Raw genomic sequence first — 20,680 nt, forward strand, 5'->3', positions numbered from 1 at the left:
TTGTTCACTACTGGCGCACGGGGGCGGGGCTGAAGCATAATAATGTAGCATTAGGTGCAAGGAAAGACTGGAATAAATTTTATCGCAGGGCACATTCACACACATACTACTAAGACATTGATGATCTAGCTAATCTGTATGTGTCAGATATGTGTTAAGAAACCATAGACAGAAGACAAAAAAAGAAACCAACAAAAAAACATGACAATGTTGAGATAAAAAGTAAAAGTGGTGCTTTTGAGTTTCTGTGACCAATGCATACTATATAGGTGGCATGCAGTGAAAATATTTAACAAGCGCTAGCTGTGTAGAATTGAAGGAACTGAAGTGTTATGATCATGATCTAGGGCAACTGCTTCAACATCACAAGGGTGGTCAGTTGGTTTATTATAAAATCCACTGGGCTGTATATGGAAAAAAAAACCTATGGGCCCCAAAAGAGTTATTTTCCCCAAATTAAAATCACATTTTTTTTTCATTTTGCCCTCATAAGCTGCCACCCTGAAACCTAACTTGAGTTGACAAATGTTGTGATATTTCAGTATTATTATTTTTAGATTTCCTCATTATCTATATGGTTTTGAAAATCTGTTCAACTACCCTGTCCTACAGTAAACAAAACTATCCATGTCTTCTTTTTCCTGACCTTTTTTACTGAAAGTGTGTGGAGACCTGGAGCATCTGTCGGCACCACCAGGTTCATGGAAAGTCAGTCTATTTACAAATACCTACTTTTTAAAACAAACTGGGCCAGGTTATTGACACTAATCATCCTAATGCACGTGTCTTCAGGAATTTTTAGGAACATGGAGTACATCAGAGAAAAAACCCAAATGAACAAAGGGAAATGGGAAAAATCCACACATTGAGGGCCAAGCTGAGACACAAAACCAGGTCCCTTGAGCTATGAGGCAGTATAACTAGCCATTACAATACTATGCTATATTAAAAATAAATTTCACTGAACTGAATATGGGACACACATAAGTGACAAGATTGTAAAGATTCTTTTATGAAACCAAGCTGTTTTATTACAAATAATCCAAAGTGGCATTAAGGGATATTTGATAGCTGCACCAATTAATGGAAAAGGAATAATAATCAAAGCAGAAAATTTGATTTCACTGGGAAGAATTAAAAAAATAGTAGTTTACAAAAAAAATGTCACTGTGTCAACAGTTTTAAAGTTTGATGTGGTAGAATTTTCTAGAGTGTAAAACACCAAACAAGGGAAACACTAATGCAAGCAGTGTATTGTTTGTGGAAAATATTATCCTTATTATAACTTTCATGTCAATGGTAAAGCTTAAAGAAAGTGAAGTACACTTATGAAGTGTCAATTTTTGCTTTAGCTCACAATATAATACTGAGTATTAAAAAAGTGACACCTTACAGCATAATGCTGCAATGGCATATGAAGACAGAAAGGTCCATATATGCTGAAAACATCTCCCTTTGTCCTTTCTTCTTAGTTCAGTAGAGCAAGTACTTGAAATGAGGACAGACAATAATTCAAGGAGACCTTCGACATTAACTGTGAATCTAATCTTGCTCACAAAAATATCACCTCATCTTATTTTCTTATTAGGGTCATTCACTGTGGTTGTGTTCATATCTCTATTAATCAATGGGTCAGAAGGCCAGAAAAAAACAAATATCATTAAGGCAGTGGGGCGTATTTGTTATGGCAGTAAACAGGAATGTTTTCATGTTCGTTTCCATCTCTGACTTGAAGCATATCAACTTACCAGCCTATGCTCACAATGCAATAACACACTGAATTACCATTTGTACCATATACTGAACATAAAGCAATATAGGATTCAGCTTAGCACACATTCTGTATATAAGTTGTTTCATAATTATTTATTAAAAGCTGGATTATTTGATTTTACCTAAAACAACATACAGTTTCAAAGGGAAAGTACAGCAGCAATTCACATTTTTAATGGTTTCAGGTGATAAATTGAGCTAATGTGTTTATTGTCATCAAAAACAGTTCAAGTCACATGAGAAGTATAATTTTATCTCTAGTAGTTTATTTTTAAATTTTCAGGTCAAAACTGGAATATAGAGTGGCTTGGAGTGGAGCACATAGGAATGAGAATCAAGTTTAGTTAAGGAAAAGAAAAAGGAAGCAGCTATAGAGCACCAATGGATTCTTTGTAATTAATATTGCAGCATACTAGACTGCTAAGAAGTCCCAGTGTGTCACCCATCAAGAAAAACAATAAAGTCGACACCTCTTACCTACTACAAATAAAAACACTTCCATCACCTTCTGACCTTTTATAAATAATAAATATGGTAAAAAAACTAAACAGAAAGGCCACAAATTACTGCCTTCTGTAGAACCTGTGATCATTTTACTTTTTTTTTTTGTTTTGTGCCCCTTTCTACCACAGAAATCTTCCAAAGTGCCACTATTACTTTAAAGTTTATTTTTAATAATCTACTTAAAATGAAAATAAGAAATGGTCTATTACAGAGGAAAATGTTCTTTGTGACTTGGCTTTTCAAATTTGGACTCCACTTGTGTATATACTGTGAATGGATTATCCAAAAAGAGGTCTGAATTAGGGCCTTTAAAAGATGATTTAAAACATGATTCTCAGAGACTACAATTTTGTTCACTAAAACCAAAAGCAGTCATTTGCAACTATCTTAAAGTCACTATATTTGAAATACAGTCTTAAGACCTCTTAGTAATATTCTTCATCTTTCTGGCATATCTCTGTCCTTTGCTCACCAAATTTGTTTTGTGATATTTATGAGAATTTCATAGTAATTTAAAAATTGTCACTTTAGTTGTAAATGGAAAACAAGCACACTTATTTACTAATTTTAAATTAAACTTTACTTGTAGGTAAAGGACTTTTAACAATAATATATGAGTGAAAGACAGAGACACGCATACACACTTAAACTCGTGCTGCAGTCAATCTGTGAAGTTCAAAATGCATTTCATCATATAGTTCATTTTCCTAACTACATAAAGAGTATGACAGAGTATATAACTCAATGAGCTTATTTATTGGTACTGTTGAAAAATAAGTTTGCGCTATAATGTGGTACAGTGGGGACCATATGCAGTATACAAAGATTAATTAGACACACATACACTCTCAATTCTCTTTACAGATAACATATCCTGCTGCAAGCAATTAGACCAAGTTCTCTAAACTTCTCTGACCTTATTTAAAGAAGCACTCTCAAATGTTTTTACAGTGTTAGTACTATGTGGCTGTAAGTCATCTTCTGTAATAGATGATGTTTACTTGTCAAATTGCACCCTGGCCACCTTAATGGAAAGTAGGTTGAAATCTCCAAATATCTTGTTGATTGTGCGGTGAGAAATAGTTTGCATTTGGCCTTTACCATTGGGGAAGAATTAGAACAATTTGTTTTATAAGCCTTTAAAAATAAATGACAAATAATAATCTGACTAGATTTATAGCAATCCTGTTTTGGGTTTTTTGGTTGTTAATTAAGGTGCAGATGAAGAATAATACAGCAATACAGTTTGTATTTTCTGTATATGTACCGTTATCTTTATATAGATTTTTAGGTGAAAAAGCACCAGTAAAGGGAACACAAATGCAGATTACACCAATTTACTTGTTAACAATAAAAAAATGAGTGAATTGTCCTTTGGAATCAGTCTCACAAAAATGGGCTAATGGGCATCTATTGAGCCTAACAATAAGTTTTTGTATATTCATCCATCCATTTTCTTTACATTCTATTTTTACTACAGAGTGGCGAACAGTGAGTGCCAAGGTAGGAACTGACCCAGAATTTATAAAGGCATTACATTATTGATGCAAAACTGATAATCAGTGATCTTTTAAATGTTATTTTGACATTAAGATTTATATTTTTTCCAACATTCACATTGCTCAAACACCTGAAAAAATTCCCTAAAGGAGGGGAATGATCACTAAATATCCATTTGTTCATCCAAAGATACTTTCCTGCTATTAATACCAACTTATCCCTTTAATGCTTTACATATTCAGCTACTCTAATGTGGCTATCCCTTTGTTTTCATTGGATGTTCATTCCCATCCATGGTAGTGAAATATTAACAATGTTCTTAAGCAGTAATACATTATTTGTTAGAGATCTTGAAGAAATATGTGCACATTTCAACTGCAATTTTTATTTAGTAAAATCAATGATTTAAAATAAAAAAAAAATCTAGATTTCCTAACAGAAAGCTGCTGATGCCAGTGTCTACGCGGAGTATAAAACGTGAAAAGAATTTGAGATTAGTGAAACCAAATTAACAACAGTGTTCTCCTTTCTGGGACACACTACTTTTGAATTCATTTACCAAATCGAGTCATGTAAGCATCGACCATTGGGAGTTATACAGATTTGTGTCATGTGCATGTTTAGTAATTAGGTTGGTTCCACTGTGACTATAATAGAAACATTACTGAGGCTTCAAGAAAGATTAATGGGATTGAAAGCTGTAGTTTCGATGCACTGACTATATCTTAAAATGTATGTGAATTTCAAGACCCTGACAATCAAGAGAATTAGCATAAAAATATGAATACAATCCTTTTTAATATTTCTAGAGGAACTAAGCCCTCTATTATGTCTGGTTTCAATAATGTATATTTGGAAAAACATTTTACTCAATTTACTTTTGAGGTTGTTGTTCTGTTGTTGCTTAGGTAATTTACATTATATACCCAGGACAACACATTGTATCTATGCCAACAGCTTTGTGGTTTAAGTCCAATGCTTGAGCCACTGGTGCATCATGTCTATATGTATGCTCTTGTTTATGCTTTAAAGTGATGGTGGGCATCTTGCTTAAATCACATACAAAAAACTGGACTGTATGACATGGGAAACTTAAAAAAGTTCTTGTCAAAAAAACACATATCACTGAAAGAAAAATTAGCTGCAATGGGAGAGAACCACCATCTTAAGATACTATTCACCAATTTGTCAACTGTAAGTAAATAATCATAATATTGTATAAAAAGGAACTGGAAGTAATGGCTTTAAAGAAATATTGACATTGTGAATGGTGCAACACAATATATCTGCTTGTCAAATCAAATATACTAATAAAGTATATTAGAAATGTATTACTCTAGGTATACAGTAGATGCCAAATTCATCATTTTGAAAAGATGCCTGTCAACACTGATGAAGTCTATTAATCAAGACTATGCTCAAATGTAATCCTGAGTTTTATATAATGCTTATCTGCAAATTAATTTTGGTAGTGAGGAAGGAATACCCCTTTGAGATTGTTCATTCTTTAATTTCAAAGGCTGAGTAGTAAAAACAAAGTAGTATTCCAATTTAATAGCTTTTATACAATAAAGTGGTGTATGGAAATTTATCAGTGGATTTTAATAGTGATATACAGTTAGGTCCATAAATATTTGGACAGAGACAACTTTTTTCTAATTTTGGTTCTGTACATTACCACAATGAATTTTAAATGAAACAACTCAGATGCAGTTGAAGTGCAGACTTTCAGCTTTAATTCAGTGGGGTGAACAAAACGATTGCATAAAAATGTGAGGCAACTAAAGCATTTTTTTAACACAATCCCTTCATTTCAGGGGCTCAAAAGTAATTGAACAAATTAAATAACTGGAAATAAAATGTTCATTTCTAATACTTTGTTGAAAACCCTTTGCTGGCAATGACAGCCTGAAGTCTTGAACTCATGGACATCACCAGACGCTGGGTTTCCTCCTTTTTAATGCTCTGCCAGGCCTTCACTGCAGCGGCTTTCAGTTGCTGTTTGTTTGTGGGCCTTTCTGTCTGAAGTTTAGTCTTCAACAAGTGAAATGCATGCTCAATTGGGTTAAGATCAGGTGACTGACTTGGCCATTCAAGAATTTTCCACTTCTTTGCTTTAATAAACTCCTGAGTTACTTTGGCTGTGTGTTTTGGGTCATTGTCCATCTGTATCATGAAACGCCGCCCAATCAATTTGACTGCATTTAGCTGGATTTGAGCAGACCGTATGTCTCTGAACACCTCAGAATTCATTCGTCTGCTTCTGTCCTGTGTCACATCATCAATAAACACTAGTGTCCCAGTGCCACTGACAGCCATGCACACCCAAGCCATCACACTGCCTCCACCGTATTTTACAGATGATGTGGTATGCTTTGGATAATGAGCTGTTCCACGCCTTCTCCATACTTTTTTCTTGCCATCATTCTGGTAGAGGATGATCTTGGTTTCTTCTGTCCAAAGAATGTTTTTCCAGAACTGTGCTGGCTTTTTTAGATGTTCTTTAGCAAAGTCCATCTCGCCTTTCTATTCTTGAGGCTTATGAGTGGCTTACACCTTGCAGTGCACCCTCTGTATTTACTTTCATGCAGTCTTCTCTTTAAGGTAGACTTGGATATCAATATGCCTACCCCCTGGACAGTGTTGTTCACTTGGTTGGCTGTTGTGAAGGGGTTTCTCTTCACCATGGAATTGATTCTGCGATCATCCACCACTGTTGTCTTTCGTGGACGTCCAGGTCTTTTTGCGTTGCTGAGTTCACCAGTGCTTGCTTTCTTTCTCAGGATGTACCAAACTGTAGATTTTGCCACTCGTAATATTGTAGCAATTTCTTGGATGGGATTTTTCTGTTTTCGCAGCTTAAGGATGGCCTGTTTCACCTGCATGGAGAGCTCCTTTGACCGCATGTTGTCTGTTCACAGCAAAATCTTCTACATGCAAGCACCACACCTCAAATCAACTCCAGGCCTTTTATCTGCTTAATTGATAATGTCATAATGACGGACTTACCCACACCTGCCCATGAAATAGCCTTTGAGTCAATTGTCCAATTACTTTTGAGCCCCTGAAATGAAGGGATTGTGTTAAAAAAATGCTTTAGTTGCCTCACATTTTTATGCAATCGTTTTGTTCACCCCACTGAATTAAAGCTGAAAGTCTGCACTTCAACTGCATCTGAGGTTGTTTCATTTAAAATTCATTGTGGTAATGTACAGAACCAAAATTAGAAAAAATTTGTCTCTGTCCAAATATTTATGGACCTAACTGTATATATATATATATATATATATATATATATATATATTCAAAGCAATGTATCAGTGTAAATAAATCACTAATCCAGTTTTTAAGTTATGTTATAAGTTAAAGGAATCTGTCTCACCCAAGTGGTAAGCAAGGACTGTGGCCTGTTGGCTTAGTATGTGGATGAAAACCATAAAGCTGCTATTGTGAATTCTAAGGTTAATATTCATAAATCTATTCATACATTTCCTGAATCCTGCTCTTCTATATTTCTGGATTAACGCTATCTAAATTACTCTTTAGTAGCAATTGAGACAAAGTTTATAGATCTCTCTGATTCTGTTTAAATAGATATATACATGTGGGATGTTTGTATCATTTTTTAAAAATGTAATAAGGCTATACTTATTTGCAGGAGCCCTAATCTTGCATTCAGTGAAAATTACAATTGATCTGAAGTATCCTTAATTCTAATTTAAATTGTCTAAAATTACAAAACATAATATTCTGAAATCTGCTTAATCTTGCTCAGTGTCATGGAAGACCAGAACCTTTCCTGGAAGTTCTGGATTCAAGGAAGGACAGAGTCCTGGACAGGATACCAGTCCACAGCAGGGACCACTTAGGCACACACCCACTCTTATCCTGGATTAAACAGCATGTCTTTGGGGATGATGGAGAAATCCACACAGACACATGGAGAACATTCAAACTCCATATGGGCAACAGCAGGGCATGGATTTGAACCTAGCGTGCAGTATATGTAAGGCGGTAGTGATACACAACACTACTTGTCATATTGCTCTTTAAGAGAAACTGAAATATCTGTTTTTTTTTTCAAAAAGTTGGCGAAAAGGCACCAATATGGGCAAAAATGTTCACAGACCTTTAGAGTGAAAGCATTCTTATCTCACAAACAGCACAAAGTGGATCCATTATGTGATAAGATCACCTGACCGTGTCTGGTAAGGGCTTTTCCTGGATCCATGATTACCTAGATATGTATATGAGAGCAGCGCAGCACATCAGAGCAGCACACAGTAATTTCAGAATCAGACAAGAACTTGCATTGTGTCTCTTTTTATGTATTTGATAAAAATGAACTTTCAGCAATGTAAATATGCCACAAATGTGGCAACTGTATTACTCCTTAAATCAGTCAATTTTTTTAAAACTATATTGTTTTTCACTTCTATTTAACTTTTATAGTGTTCTTACCTGAAGTATTAAAAATGTTCTGCATTAATGATTTTTTTTTTAAATATCCCTACTAAAAAATAATTCTTATAGTAAATAATTTTAATCCTTAAAACGTAACTGTTTTCTGTTATTGACCCTAAATACAGTTATACTTTAAAAGACTTGGATGCTATCATCTTCCTAAACATATGGTATCAAGAAATACATTGAATAATCTATGACAAAGCACTCCGTGAAAAGCTTGATCCAAAACGTTCTAATATAAAGTAAAGAATGAGTAAGTGAAATGTGCTTGTGAATTTCCAATTTTCCAACTTGATTTTAAGTTCAAGATGCACAGAAATATATACAAACAGCCAAGTCACTTACAAGAGCAGGTAAAAAGAATCATGGCAAAATTGTTCCTCTAAAGAGTCAGCTTGTCTGATTTTGTGATAGAGAAGAGAAAGTTTTTATTATGATTTCATGCTCAGTTGTGTCCAGTAATTCCAGAGATTAATTTACAGGCTATTCAAGTATCATAAATTATATTAATCAAAATGTATGTGCAGTACACCACAATTGCATATACATTGTAAATGACTGAAAACCTTTAAGAAATGCTATTAAAGAATGTGAAAGTAAATAAAAGTGAACTTTTAAGCAAGTATAAAGGAAACTCCAGCTGACAAACTTCCATCAGTTTCATCAATTGCTTTTGGGACTCAAAGTAAGTACGTTTTTTATATATGCAGATGGATCTGTGCAGTTTTTTCATATACAATATTCAAACATTTACATCTAAGAAAAGCATAAATAAAGCATTGGGTAACATCTGAAGACCTGATCTCTCTTTGGCCTTGTCCCCTAATTTGTATAAAAATGTCTAACAACATAACATGAAAATTGTAGTGTAAAAATTTGGAAGGGTTGGGGGTTTAGCCCTGTAGTATATGCACATGCAAATAAAAGGTCAAAGGTGATGAGCAGTTTTCACAACAGCTGAAACTGTCTATACCCATTATCACCAAAGCCAATTTCCCATGCATTACTTTCTCAATGTAGGATTACAGAAAATCTACAAGCATCAAGAGCCTGGTAAGTGAAGTCTGCTTCTGAAGCTCTCTTTTTGTAAGAAACAAGCAGCCATTAGAATCATTGGCAAGATTCTTTAATAAGTTATTTTCTTTTAATAACAGCTATTTAAAAATAACTTTAACAAACAAACAAACAAACAAACAAAAGAACATGGATGATACCATTCATGGAAAAACAAATGCTAAACACACAGATATGCATTCTAGCAACAGAAAGAATGAGAGACCATGGACTGGGGCTACCTTCAGAAATATAGCATATGAGGTAAAAAGGAGGAAAGAAAAAGAACCACCAAAAGATTAAAAAAGAAAACACTGAAATCAGGCTAGGGTGCTTTTCAACAGGCTTATCTGCAGAATGTGTACGTGCTTAGGCAGAACATCACCTACCTTTCTTTTCAATCTGTGACAGGTATGCAATAATCAAAAGAAAACAATATTCTCCACTTTGGAGTGCAGAATGGGAAAAAGACAATGACTTTTTAGTAATGTGCTATTGAACTGCAGCTAATAAAAAGAAAGAAACAGAAAAAGAAATCTACTTGCCTACTTGCGTTTTGTTCGCTCAAACAATGCAGCCATGGTAAATATTGGAAAAAAATAAAATGTCACCGTAAAATAAAAGGAAAAAAAAAAACTTGAAATAAACAAACAAATAAATAAATAAACAGCTGATTAGGCATGCGAAGTACAACAGCTAATGAAAGGGAAGACAGCAAATCAGCTTTACGAAAAGAAGCCAGAGACGTAGCACACAGAGCAATGAAGAGATGTTTGGCGCAAAAATGGAAAACAAAAACTAGAGATTCCTTTATTTGAAAGGGGAGAGCAACTTACTTAGTTTTGTACATATTTATTTATTTGTTTGTTTGTGAAGTAGCTACTGTATGTGTGTCAGCTAAGAACCTAATGAACTTCTTCAAATTCTTTCCTTGTAAGTAGAACCTGTAAGTACAGTTTAGGGATTATACTTGAAATATATGAAATGCTCAGAAAAAACTGATGACACTCTGTTGCAATAGACAACAGCTATTGTTTTAAACCTAAATAAGCACTTAGCAATATAAATGCTCCAGTACAGTTGGGTATATGTTAATCCTGTGGTGTGACACCTCTGATCATAATAATTGGAAGAGAAGCTCTTAGTTTATCTGCAGAAGTTGCGTAGCATGGAACATCGTACTAACTGAGCAGTGTAGCACAAAAGAAAAAGGAATTAAACAATCCCAATAAATGATGTTCCTCTGGGTTAAAATAATGCAGAATATTGCCTTGAAAATGCTGTTACTCAGTCTTTTGACAAGAAGTACTAAGTGGCAGGAAAAAAAATCAAGTAATTTATTTTAAAAATATATAAGGGTTAGGAGTGTAAATGAAAAAGTAAAGATACAAATATTGCTATTTCACATGTACTGTAGTCAGTCAAAAAGCACAATATATTCTAACTTGTTTGCCCCATTAATAGTGTGATAATATACAGCATATTCAGTTTGAACTAGTCTGGGTTCACTTTAATATTTTCACTCATCTATTTCAAATGTAATTCTACTTTCATTTTTGTTTCCCCTTCTCCTGTTTAGGTTTTAGTGATATAATCTAAAGTGCTATCATAATGGTCACTATGGACACTGCTGTAGCAATGTGGTGGTGAGATCATCTGCTAATCAATTTCTTAATGGACACCAGGCTATTTAAAGAGGAGGGGTTTGTTGAGGCTCTTTTGTCTGACCTCTACCTTAAGAATAAATAAAAAACCCTTTCACAAATAACAATGAAAACTGGTTTAACTAGCCATGTTCCTGGAAGCCAGCATATAACAATGTTTGGAAATGTGCAAACACATAAGTAAAAAATCATCTGGAATGCACAGAAAAAGATCAACAAACAGTAAAATGGTAATGCTTTCACAATATGTGGAGAGATGTTTGATCAGCAAAATTCCATTATGTGGCTAAATCACTTCAAACATCGATAAATAAGTCTGACAGATGGAGACAATTTAGAGAGACCTCAAAATGTGTAAATACCAAGATAAAGAAAGAATGGGATTTTATAAGAATGAATGCATTTTTAAAGATTCTAAAATTGTTTTGAAATTTGAAAATTAATTATAGATAAAGATATTTAAGCTTTTCATAAAGACACTGAGTTAATCAAATTGTGAATCGCATCTGCTTTCCTAATGTTGATATTATAAAATTTCAGTTAATCATCTTTTTTAACTATAAGGCATGCAAACACAGGTAAGGAGCAAGCAAGTTTGCTCAAAGGATTGTGATTGAATAGAAAAAAATAATTTCACTGTTTAAAATAAAAAAAAAAGTATCTTTACTTTTTGATTTACATGTGTGTGTATATCTGTATATAATTTATATGGATAGACATTATGAAACATTCTGATGACAGGTTGCAAGTTACTGTTTTGTTATTTCTCAAAAGAGCAGAAATTCGCTCAAGCGTTTCAAGTTTTGGTTCTACTCAGCCCTGTCTCATCAGAGCACTCTCAACAGCAATCCCGCAGAATATTTCTCACCATGATAAAAAGAAACTAAAAAATATGGTAAATAGACTTCTGCTTGAAGTGGAGGACGCCTTATGGGCTAACTCACACTTCAAACTGTCAGCTGCTGTTAAAGAAAGGCAGGAGTGGATTTGTTTTGCTATTTAACGTTTCACCTATGCACTTCTGTGCACCTTTAAATGAAGTCTTGTTTCTTGTACTTGAATATTTTTTTGCTCTAGTATGTAAAAGAGGGGACTGAAATCAAGGTTAATCTTTCATTACAGAATATGCTGAAATGCACCATCAATAACTGAAAAATATCATCTCAGTTACAAAAGCCTCTTGATCTATTGTCCATGAAGTCGCTAAAAGTCACAAAAAGCTAAGTGCATAAAACAAATACCGAAAATGTTGGGTTATTTATATTGCAGCAATGCAAAGCAGAAAAACAGGACAATTAAACTAGCCAAAAACAGTAGCTTATCTAAAGCACATTCATATCACGTTCAAATTATTTTGAAATCGGAATTACATTCGTTGTTTGTTTATTCTATGAAGAAAATAACTATGCAAGTGTTTACTTATTTTTATTTCATGCTGATTCTTTATATTGTTTTAAACGGAACATATAACAAACATTATCCGAGAGTAGTGTTTTGCCCATCTAGGAAGTGACATGCATTAAAAATAAACAAATAAAAAAAAATGCACAATGAAACTGGTCAGGGTCAGTCCCTATCATTCATCTGCAGTACTGGCTTGAGATATAGATTTTTATAACAACCACTTGTGAGACCTTGAAGAGCCCTGCAGCAATTGAACAACCTGCTGTAGCTATGATAAGTAAGACATCATGTAATTTTTAACACATCTGTATTCAAAAGAAATCTAGTTCACATACCCATTAACCTACGTGATCCAGTTCCATAACATATGAATGCTTTTCATATAAACAAGACAGAAAAATAAGTTTGGATGTATATTTTAGTTACAACTTAAAAGAAACAAATTAATTCATAAAACAAAGGGTTAGGAAAAATTAACACTGGCCCCTTCACAAATTTGTAGAAGCGATACATAAATCTTTAGAACATTAGAAAACTTTACAACATGTTCTAATGTTCATAAAACTTGTGGCTCTTTGCACCATTAAAATAAGAGGACATGAAATATACATAATCAGATAATAGTGTGAAATAGCAAGTTTACTATTCTGAAGCCATTAAAGTGAAGAATGAAACTTTCTTGTTATTTTAGAATGATTTGGTCTTAAACATCCACCACTCACCATAATGTTTCAGAATGATTAACTGCTCTGTATTTGATGTTAATATTAAAAATATCATAAACATAAAAAATAAAGTCTATAAACATTATTTTATATAATGATTCACTATACGCTCTTTGGTCTAAATACCACTATCATTTACACATTGTGATTGAAATAAGAGATAAAAAATGATCGGATTCACAAAATCAAATCATTAGATAATAGCACAAAGATTGTTCCTAAAATGTGTAACCCTAATGTAGGTCTGTTTATCTGAAATGGAACAAATAACATATCTCAATGGCTATGCAATGAAATACATTCATTTATCTTTCATCCTTATTCTACTGAATGCTTGTAAGACTTGATGTAACGGAGTCCATGAAAGCCAGCACTCCCTTCACCTGCAATAAGCTTCCTAGCACCTCTCTTGTCCAAGAACTGAAATTTTAGACAAACTAAAGGCAAAAATACTTTTCAGGATCCTGCTTTTATTTTTTCTGTCCATCACGAGACTTCCATATAATTAGTATTGCCATAAAACAGATACAGAAGGGAGAGGACTGCTGAAGCTGTATGTAGACATGAACGAAATCCAAACCCAATCTTAAATAAGGAGAGAAGTGAAGCTCTACATTAATCCTGGCATTACTATATTGTGTCACAGATACAGTGCATCCGGAAAGTATTCACAGTGCATCAATTTTTCCACATTTTGTTATGTTACAGCCTTATTCCAAAATGGATTAAATTCATTTTTTTCCTCAGAATTCTACACACAACACCCCATAATGACAACGTGAAAAAGTTTACTTGAGGTTTTTGCAAATTTATTAAAAATAAAAAAATGGAGAAAGCACATGTACATAAGTATTCACAGCCTTTGCCATGAAGCTCAAAATTGAGCTCAGGTGCATCCTGTTTCCCCTGATCATCCTTGAGATGTTTGTGCAGCTTAATTGGAGTCCACCTGTGGTAAATTCAGTTGATTGGACATGATTTGAAAAGGCACACACCTGTCTATATAAGGTCCCACAGTTGACAGTTCATGTCAGAGCACAAACCAAGCATGAAGTCAAAGGAATTGTCTGTAGACCTCCGAGACAGGATTGTCTTGAGGCACAAATCTGGGGAAGGTTACAGAAAAATTTCTGCTGCTTTGAAGGTCCCAATGAGCACAGTGGCCTCCATCATCCGTAAGTGGAAGAAGTTCGAAACCACCAGGACTCTTCCTAGAGCTGGCCGGCCATCTAAACTGAACGATCGGGGGAGAAGGGCCTTAGTCAGGGAGGTTACTCTGTCAGAGCTCCAGAGGTCCTCTGTGGAGAGAGGAGAACCTTCCAGAAGGATAACCATCTCTGCAGCAATCCACCAATCAGGCCTGTATGATAGAGTGGCCAGACGGAAGCCACTCCTTAGTAAAAGGTACATGGCAGCTGGCCTGGAGTTTGCCAAAAGGCACCTGAAGGACTCTCAGATCATGAGAAAGAAAATTCTCTGGTCTGATGAAACAAAGATTGAACTCTTTGGTGAAAATGCCAGGTGTTATGTTTGGAGGAAACCAGGCACCGCTCATCACCATTCCAATACCATCCCTACAGTGAAGCATGGTGGTGGCAGCATCATGCTGTGGGGATGTTTTTCAGCGGCAGGAACTGGGAGACTAGTCAGGATAAAGGGAAAGATGACTGCAGCAATGTACAGAAACATCCTGGATGAAAACCTGCTCTAGAGCGCTCTTCACCTCAGACTGGGGCGACGGTTCATCTTTCAGCAGGACAACGACCCTAAGCACACAGCCAAGATATCAAAGGAGTGGCTTCAGGACAACTCTGTGAATGTCCTTGAGTGGCCCAGCCAGAGCCCAGACTTGAATCCGATTGAACATCTCTGGAGAGATCTTAAAACGGCTGTGCACCGACGCTTCCCATCCAACCTGATGGAGCTTGAGAGGTGCTGCAAAGAGGAATGGGCGAAACTGGCCAAGGATAGGTGTGCCAAGCTTGTGGCATCATATTCAAAAAGACTTGAGGCTGTAATTGCTGCCAAAGGTGCATCGACAAAGTATTGAGCAAAGGCTGTGAATACTTATGTACATGTGATTTCTCAGTTTTTTTATTTTTAATAAATTTGCAAAAACCTCAAGTAAACGTTTTTTCATGTTGTCATTATGGGGTGTTTTGTGTAGAATTCTGAGGAAAAAAATGAATTTAATCCATTTTGGAATAAGGCTGTAACATAACAAAATGTAGAAAAAGTGATGCGCTGCGAATACTTTCTGGATACACTGTATGAGCTTATTTAAAAATAAACGTTTCTTTCTTATTACTACAGCATTTTTATATTTCAGAATTATTAAACAGCAAGCTACAGCACAATCTCTGTAGCCACATTTATCTCTCTTTTCTACTGGCCTTTAAAAACTGCAGTTAAATATTTATTCAGTGTTTAAATGATACTGGTATTTAGAGCAGACCAATGACTTATTGGAAGCTACCGTTTTCTGGCCTAAATACACAGTTCATGCAAGGCTACATCTGCTGCAAAACACACAGCAATGTCACTCTTAAAAATGAAAACATTTTCAAAAAAAGCTAACACAAAAACACACAAAAGTAAAGCAGTACCATTTTTTCAAAGACTTCCCACCAGATCATCTTACCTTTGTTTGTAGCATGTAGTTTATTAGTACTCTGCAATTTAATAGTGCTTCTTTTGTGCAATATGCTTATCATTATTTCTTCTTTTTTAAAGGTATTTGGTGCCTGATCTGATTTATTTTGATGCTCAAATATCCTTTCTAGGCATAAATATCACGTAATATTTTAATTTTACAAGCTATACTATCAAAATACCTTTAAAGCTTTTCCTTAAACATTGACATAGATATTGACTCATTTTAAACTGTTAGCCAATGAATGGCCAGTTTTATCACAAGTGAATTAGCGTAAGATGTTTCAATAAGATGTAACATGCTTCCAAATTTGTCTTGAAGGTTTTGATTATATGTCATAAATATATATTTCACATTGAGAAGAAGGAAAGGCTAGTATTTGGATAAGATACAGCTCTTTGACTCCTAGAATAACAAACAGACCTTCTTTGTAAGTGAGCAAGACAACAAGAAATCCATCACTTATAAAATGTAAACTTGCTACTATCAGTTTTTTTGAAAAATGTGAAGATAAACAACATCAACATAATAATGCGTTAGTTGCATGTGAGTTTAATGTAATAAAATTTATTAGACAAAATATACAAGTTAGAAATGAAAAGATCAATAAACTGGGATGCATTGTTATAGATTACCATAAGACAATGTGATATATAAACTGTTCAATGTGAAGGCTATCTTTTGTAACTGGTTACTTCATGGATATCATTAAATCTTTTCTGGTAGCTGAACTTTTTAGAATTTCTACATCCATTCATTTGTATTAGACAAGGCCTCTGTTTTTGAAATGAGTCAGCAAACATTTAGGGTGTTTAAGGAATTCAGTTTGGCTTTACTTCATGGATAACATGAAATTCTTGCTTGTAACAGTAAACTTTCTAGAATTTCTATATCCATTCATTTATGTTAGACATGGCCTCTAATTTTGGAAGACACTTAGTCTTTTATAATCAAACCAACCAATAAATATTTAAATTACATAGAAACTGCACCTTTTCCTATGAAATTATAATACTGCTAATTAAATCCTGAAAGAATAGAATACCAGGGAAAATTTGTATTGATGTCCAGTGAATTTACAGCATCAATTACAGTGGTGTGAAAAACTATTTGCCCCCTTCCTGATTTCTTATTCTTTTGCATGTTTGTCACACAAAATGTTTCTGATCATCAAACACATTTAACCATTAGTCAAATATAACACAAGTGAACACAAAATGCAGTTTTTAAATGATGGTTTTTATTATTTAGGGAGAAAAAAAATCCAAACCTACATGGCCCTGTGTGAAAAAGTAATTGCCCCCTTGTTAAAAAATAACCTAACTGTGGTGTATCACACCTGAGTTCAATTTCCGTAGCCACCCCCAGGCCTGATTACTGCCACACCTGTTTCAATCAAGAAATCACTTAAATAGGAGCTGCCTGACACAGAGAAGTAGACCAAAAGCACCTCAAAAGCTAGACATCATGCCAAGATCCAAAGAAATTCAGGAACAAATGAGAACAGAAGTAATTGAGATCTATCAGTCTGGTAAAGGTTATAAAGCCATTTCTAAAGCTTTGGGACTCCAGCGAACCACAGTGAGAGCCATTATCCACAAATGGCAAAAACATGGAACAGTGGTAACCTTCCCAGGAGTGGCCGGCCGACCAAAATTACCCCAAGAGCGCAGAGACGACTCATCTGAGAGGTCACAAAAGACCCCAGGACAACGTCTAAAGAACTGCAGGCCTCACTTGCCTCAATTAAGGTCAGTGTTCACGACTCCACCATAAGAAAGAGACTGGGCAAAAACGGCCTGCATGGCAGATTTCCAAGACGCAAACCACTGTTAAGCAAAAAGAACATTAGGGCTCGTCTCAATTTTGCTAAGAAACATCTCAATGATTGCCAAGACTTTTGGGAAAATACCTTGTGGACTGATGAGTCAAAAGTTGAACTTTTTGGCAGGCAAATGTCCCGTTACATCTGGCGTAAAAGGAACACAGCATTTCAGAAAAAGAACATCATACCAACAGTAAAATATGGTGGTGGTAGTGTGATGGTCTGGGGTTGTTTTGCTGCTTCAGGACCTGGAAGGCTTGCTGTGATAGATGGAATCATGAATTCTACTGTCTACCAAAAAATCCTGAAGGAGAATGTCCGGCCATCTGTTCGTCAACTCAAGCTGAAGCGATCTTGGGTGCTGCAACAGGACAATGACCCAAAACACACCAGCAAATCCACCTCTGAATGGCTGAAGAAAAACAAAATGAAGACTTTGGAGTGGCCTAGTCAAAGTCCTGACCTGAATCCAATTGAGAAGCTATGGCATGACCTTAAAAAGGCGGTTCATGCTAGAAAACCCTCAAATAAAGCTGAATTACAACAATTTTGCAAAGATGAGTGGGCCAAAATTCCTCCAGAGCGCTGTAAAAGACTCATTGCAAGTTATCGCAAACGCTTGATTGCAGTTATTGCTGCTAAGGGTGGCCCAACCAGTTATTAGGTTCAGGGGGCAATTACTTTTTCACACAGGGCCATGTAGGTTTGGATTTTTTTTTCTCCATAAATAATAAAAACCACCATTTACAAACTGCATTTTGTGTTTATTTGTGTTATATTTGACTAATGGTTAAATGTGTTTGATGATCAGAAACATATTGTGTGACAAACATGCAAAAGAATAAGAAATCAGGAAGGGGGCAAATAGTTTTTCACACCACTGTATATCTGGCTCCTTAAAAAATAAGTTCACCTTGAAGATCAGCATTTGTGATTGCTAAGTTATTTTACTGGATGATTTGCCTTCTTTCCCATATGTGTTTCACGCAACTTGAACTATTAACAAATGTTTCTTTCTGAAACATTATACCACGCGATCCTCCTTATAGTATTTCTATGTTGTTTGAGAAATGTCCTTAAACTGAAAAGTTCACGTGAATTATTAAGGAATAAAAATGGAAATAAAATTAAGAAATAAGCAACTGCAGGCTTTAACAGAACAAAAACAGAGCTGAATTCTACCAATTGGGTTGGACATTTTGGTTTAAAATATAACATTTCTCATTCAACTGCACAAATCCTATTCTCTTTCTTGTTTTTGCCATCATTACTACATGTTTTCCAGTAATATAGACTTCACTGTTTTATTTCTGCTGAAAGGAAAGACGGTCCTCAAGTTAATGTCCCTTTTCGTTGTTAAGCTGTTTGCAATGTGAATGGCAAATTAAATACAAAGGTGAAATATGGAAAGCCAACACAAGTTGTTTTACTAGAGAGCAGAAATCTATTGATAAGTTCATCCAGTACAACTGAATACAAATAAAGACAGAAAAACATAATATCTGAAAGATATAAAAGAAATTACATACATCTCGAGTCTTCTCTCTGATGATCTCATTTCCACTATTCTCCTGGCCATTCTTTGTACTGTCTCGGTGTCCATTCTGCCAGGGAGTTGAAGATCTGCTACCACGCATTGGAGAGGGAGACTTGCTACAACTGGAAGGAGTGTGGAATACCTTTTGTTCCTCATCGGTGTGCTTAGGGGTAAGTCTGTCGAAGGAGAATGAAAGGTTTTCTTGGCAACAAAATACTCATTATCAAACTTGTTAATGTAATTTAATTTAAATTGGTTTACATTAGCAAAAGGAAAAAAGAGCTTGATATTCAATGTTATGCTCTCATGTGAATGTTAAAATATACACATGATATTTCAAAACATACAGCATTATTCAGGATATCTATTGCATAGTGTTAATCATTTTATTGTATTGATAGTGCATTCATTTCAACATACAATTCATTAAAACTGAAAACCCTATTATTGACTGTTATTGCTGACATTTTTGGCACAAAATAATTATTCAGATTCTCTAAATTCAAAACAAAAAATAGAATATGTTTTATGGTTCGGTTTTATGTTTTTCTGGTATTCAATGTAACATCTCTTATATTTGATTTCAGGTCAGGGTTTCTTTGGAAGCTTCACCTTGAGGACATCAGATCAGGAACAGAAAATAGCCACACCACTTGTAAAACTTTCTACAGTGCACAGAAGTGGAAAAAAGAAATAAAGCCATCAAATTCATTTTCTAACTGGCTTATCGAGTTCAGACTCATAGAGAGCCTGTGCCTATCCTTAAAGACTGGAGCTCAAAACACGAACTTGGTCAGAGTCCATCACATGGTTCACTCATGCAATCATTTTCACTGAGATAATTTTGATCCACCAATTAACCTAATGTGCATAACTTTGAGATGCGGCAAGAAAACTGGAACTCCCTGAGATATACCCAAAAAGACACTGGGAGAACATGAGTTAACAATATTTTCTTGCTTATCTTTCTGTCCATGATTTGATTGTGCCAGGTTTTGCACATTGTTACTCTGTATTGCACAAGCAAAACGTTGGATGGGATTGATGCTAGCCCAGTGTTCCTATATTTGTATAAATGCATCAAACAAGTTGGATAAATCTGCAGATGACAGATCAGGTGGATTAGCAGATACCCTTTAATCAGTAAAACCTCTAAGAAAAAGAAACATCTTATTTAGGAGGATAGCTTTTTAATGGAGCTGAATGTAAATACATTTCAGTTTTAAGACTGTTTTATTAAATCCATTATTAATTCTTTCATTTTCACAATCTGCTTCTTATAATACAGGGCCATCGGGGCCACTGCCTATCCAGGTAGAGCTGGGGACAACCCGGAGATGTACAATGAGCACAGCTTAAGTCAAATTAAGTATTTCCAGATTTTTTTTTTGATGCAGAAGGAAGTAGAAGCACTTACTACAGTGGCACCATTCCCTCCTTTGACAACAACACATCTCTATATTTAATATTACATTTTACTCATCGCCTACTCATTGGTCTCTGGTTTTCTTTGGTTTCTAATATATGAAAGTAATGAGTAAGGAAGAAAAACTGCTATTACTCTGAAAACAAAAA

General features: G+C 34.9%; 1 protein-coding gene across 5 annotated transcripts in view; it reads right to left on the reverse strand.

Moving 5' to 3' along the window:
* Positions 1-20,680, reverse strand: part of srrm3 (serine/arginine repetitive matrix 3) — a 437,508-nt gene that overhangs the window by 31,185 nt on the left and 385,643 nt on the right. For 4 of the 5 annotated variants that reach the window (XM_051930826.1, XM_051930824.1, XM_051930825.1 and 1 more), the window contains one exon: positions 19,098-19,281. In XM_051930826.1, coding sequence (XP_051786786.1) covers positions 19,098-19,281 — 184 coding nt within the window. Of the gene's footprint in view, positions 1-10,907; positions 12,740-19,097; positions 19,282-20,680 lie in introns of those variants that run through there. The other variant, XM_051930827.1, reaches the window with a different exon arrangement.

Source organism: Erpetoichthys calabaricus, chromosome 8 (assembly GCF_900747795.2).
Source record: "Erpetoichthys calabaricus chromosome 8, fErpCal1.3, whole genome shotgun sequence".
NCBI lineage: Eukaryota > Metazoa > Chordata > Cladistia > Polypteriformes > Polypteridae > Erpetoichthys > Erpetoichthys calabaricus.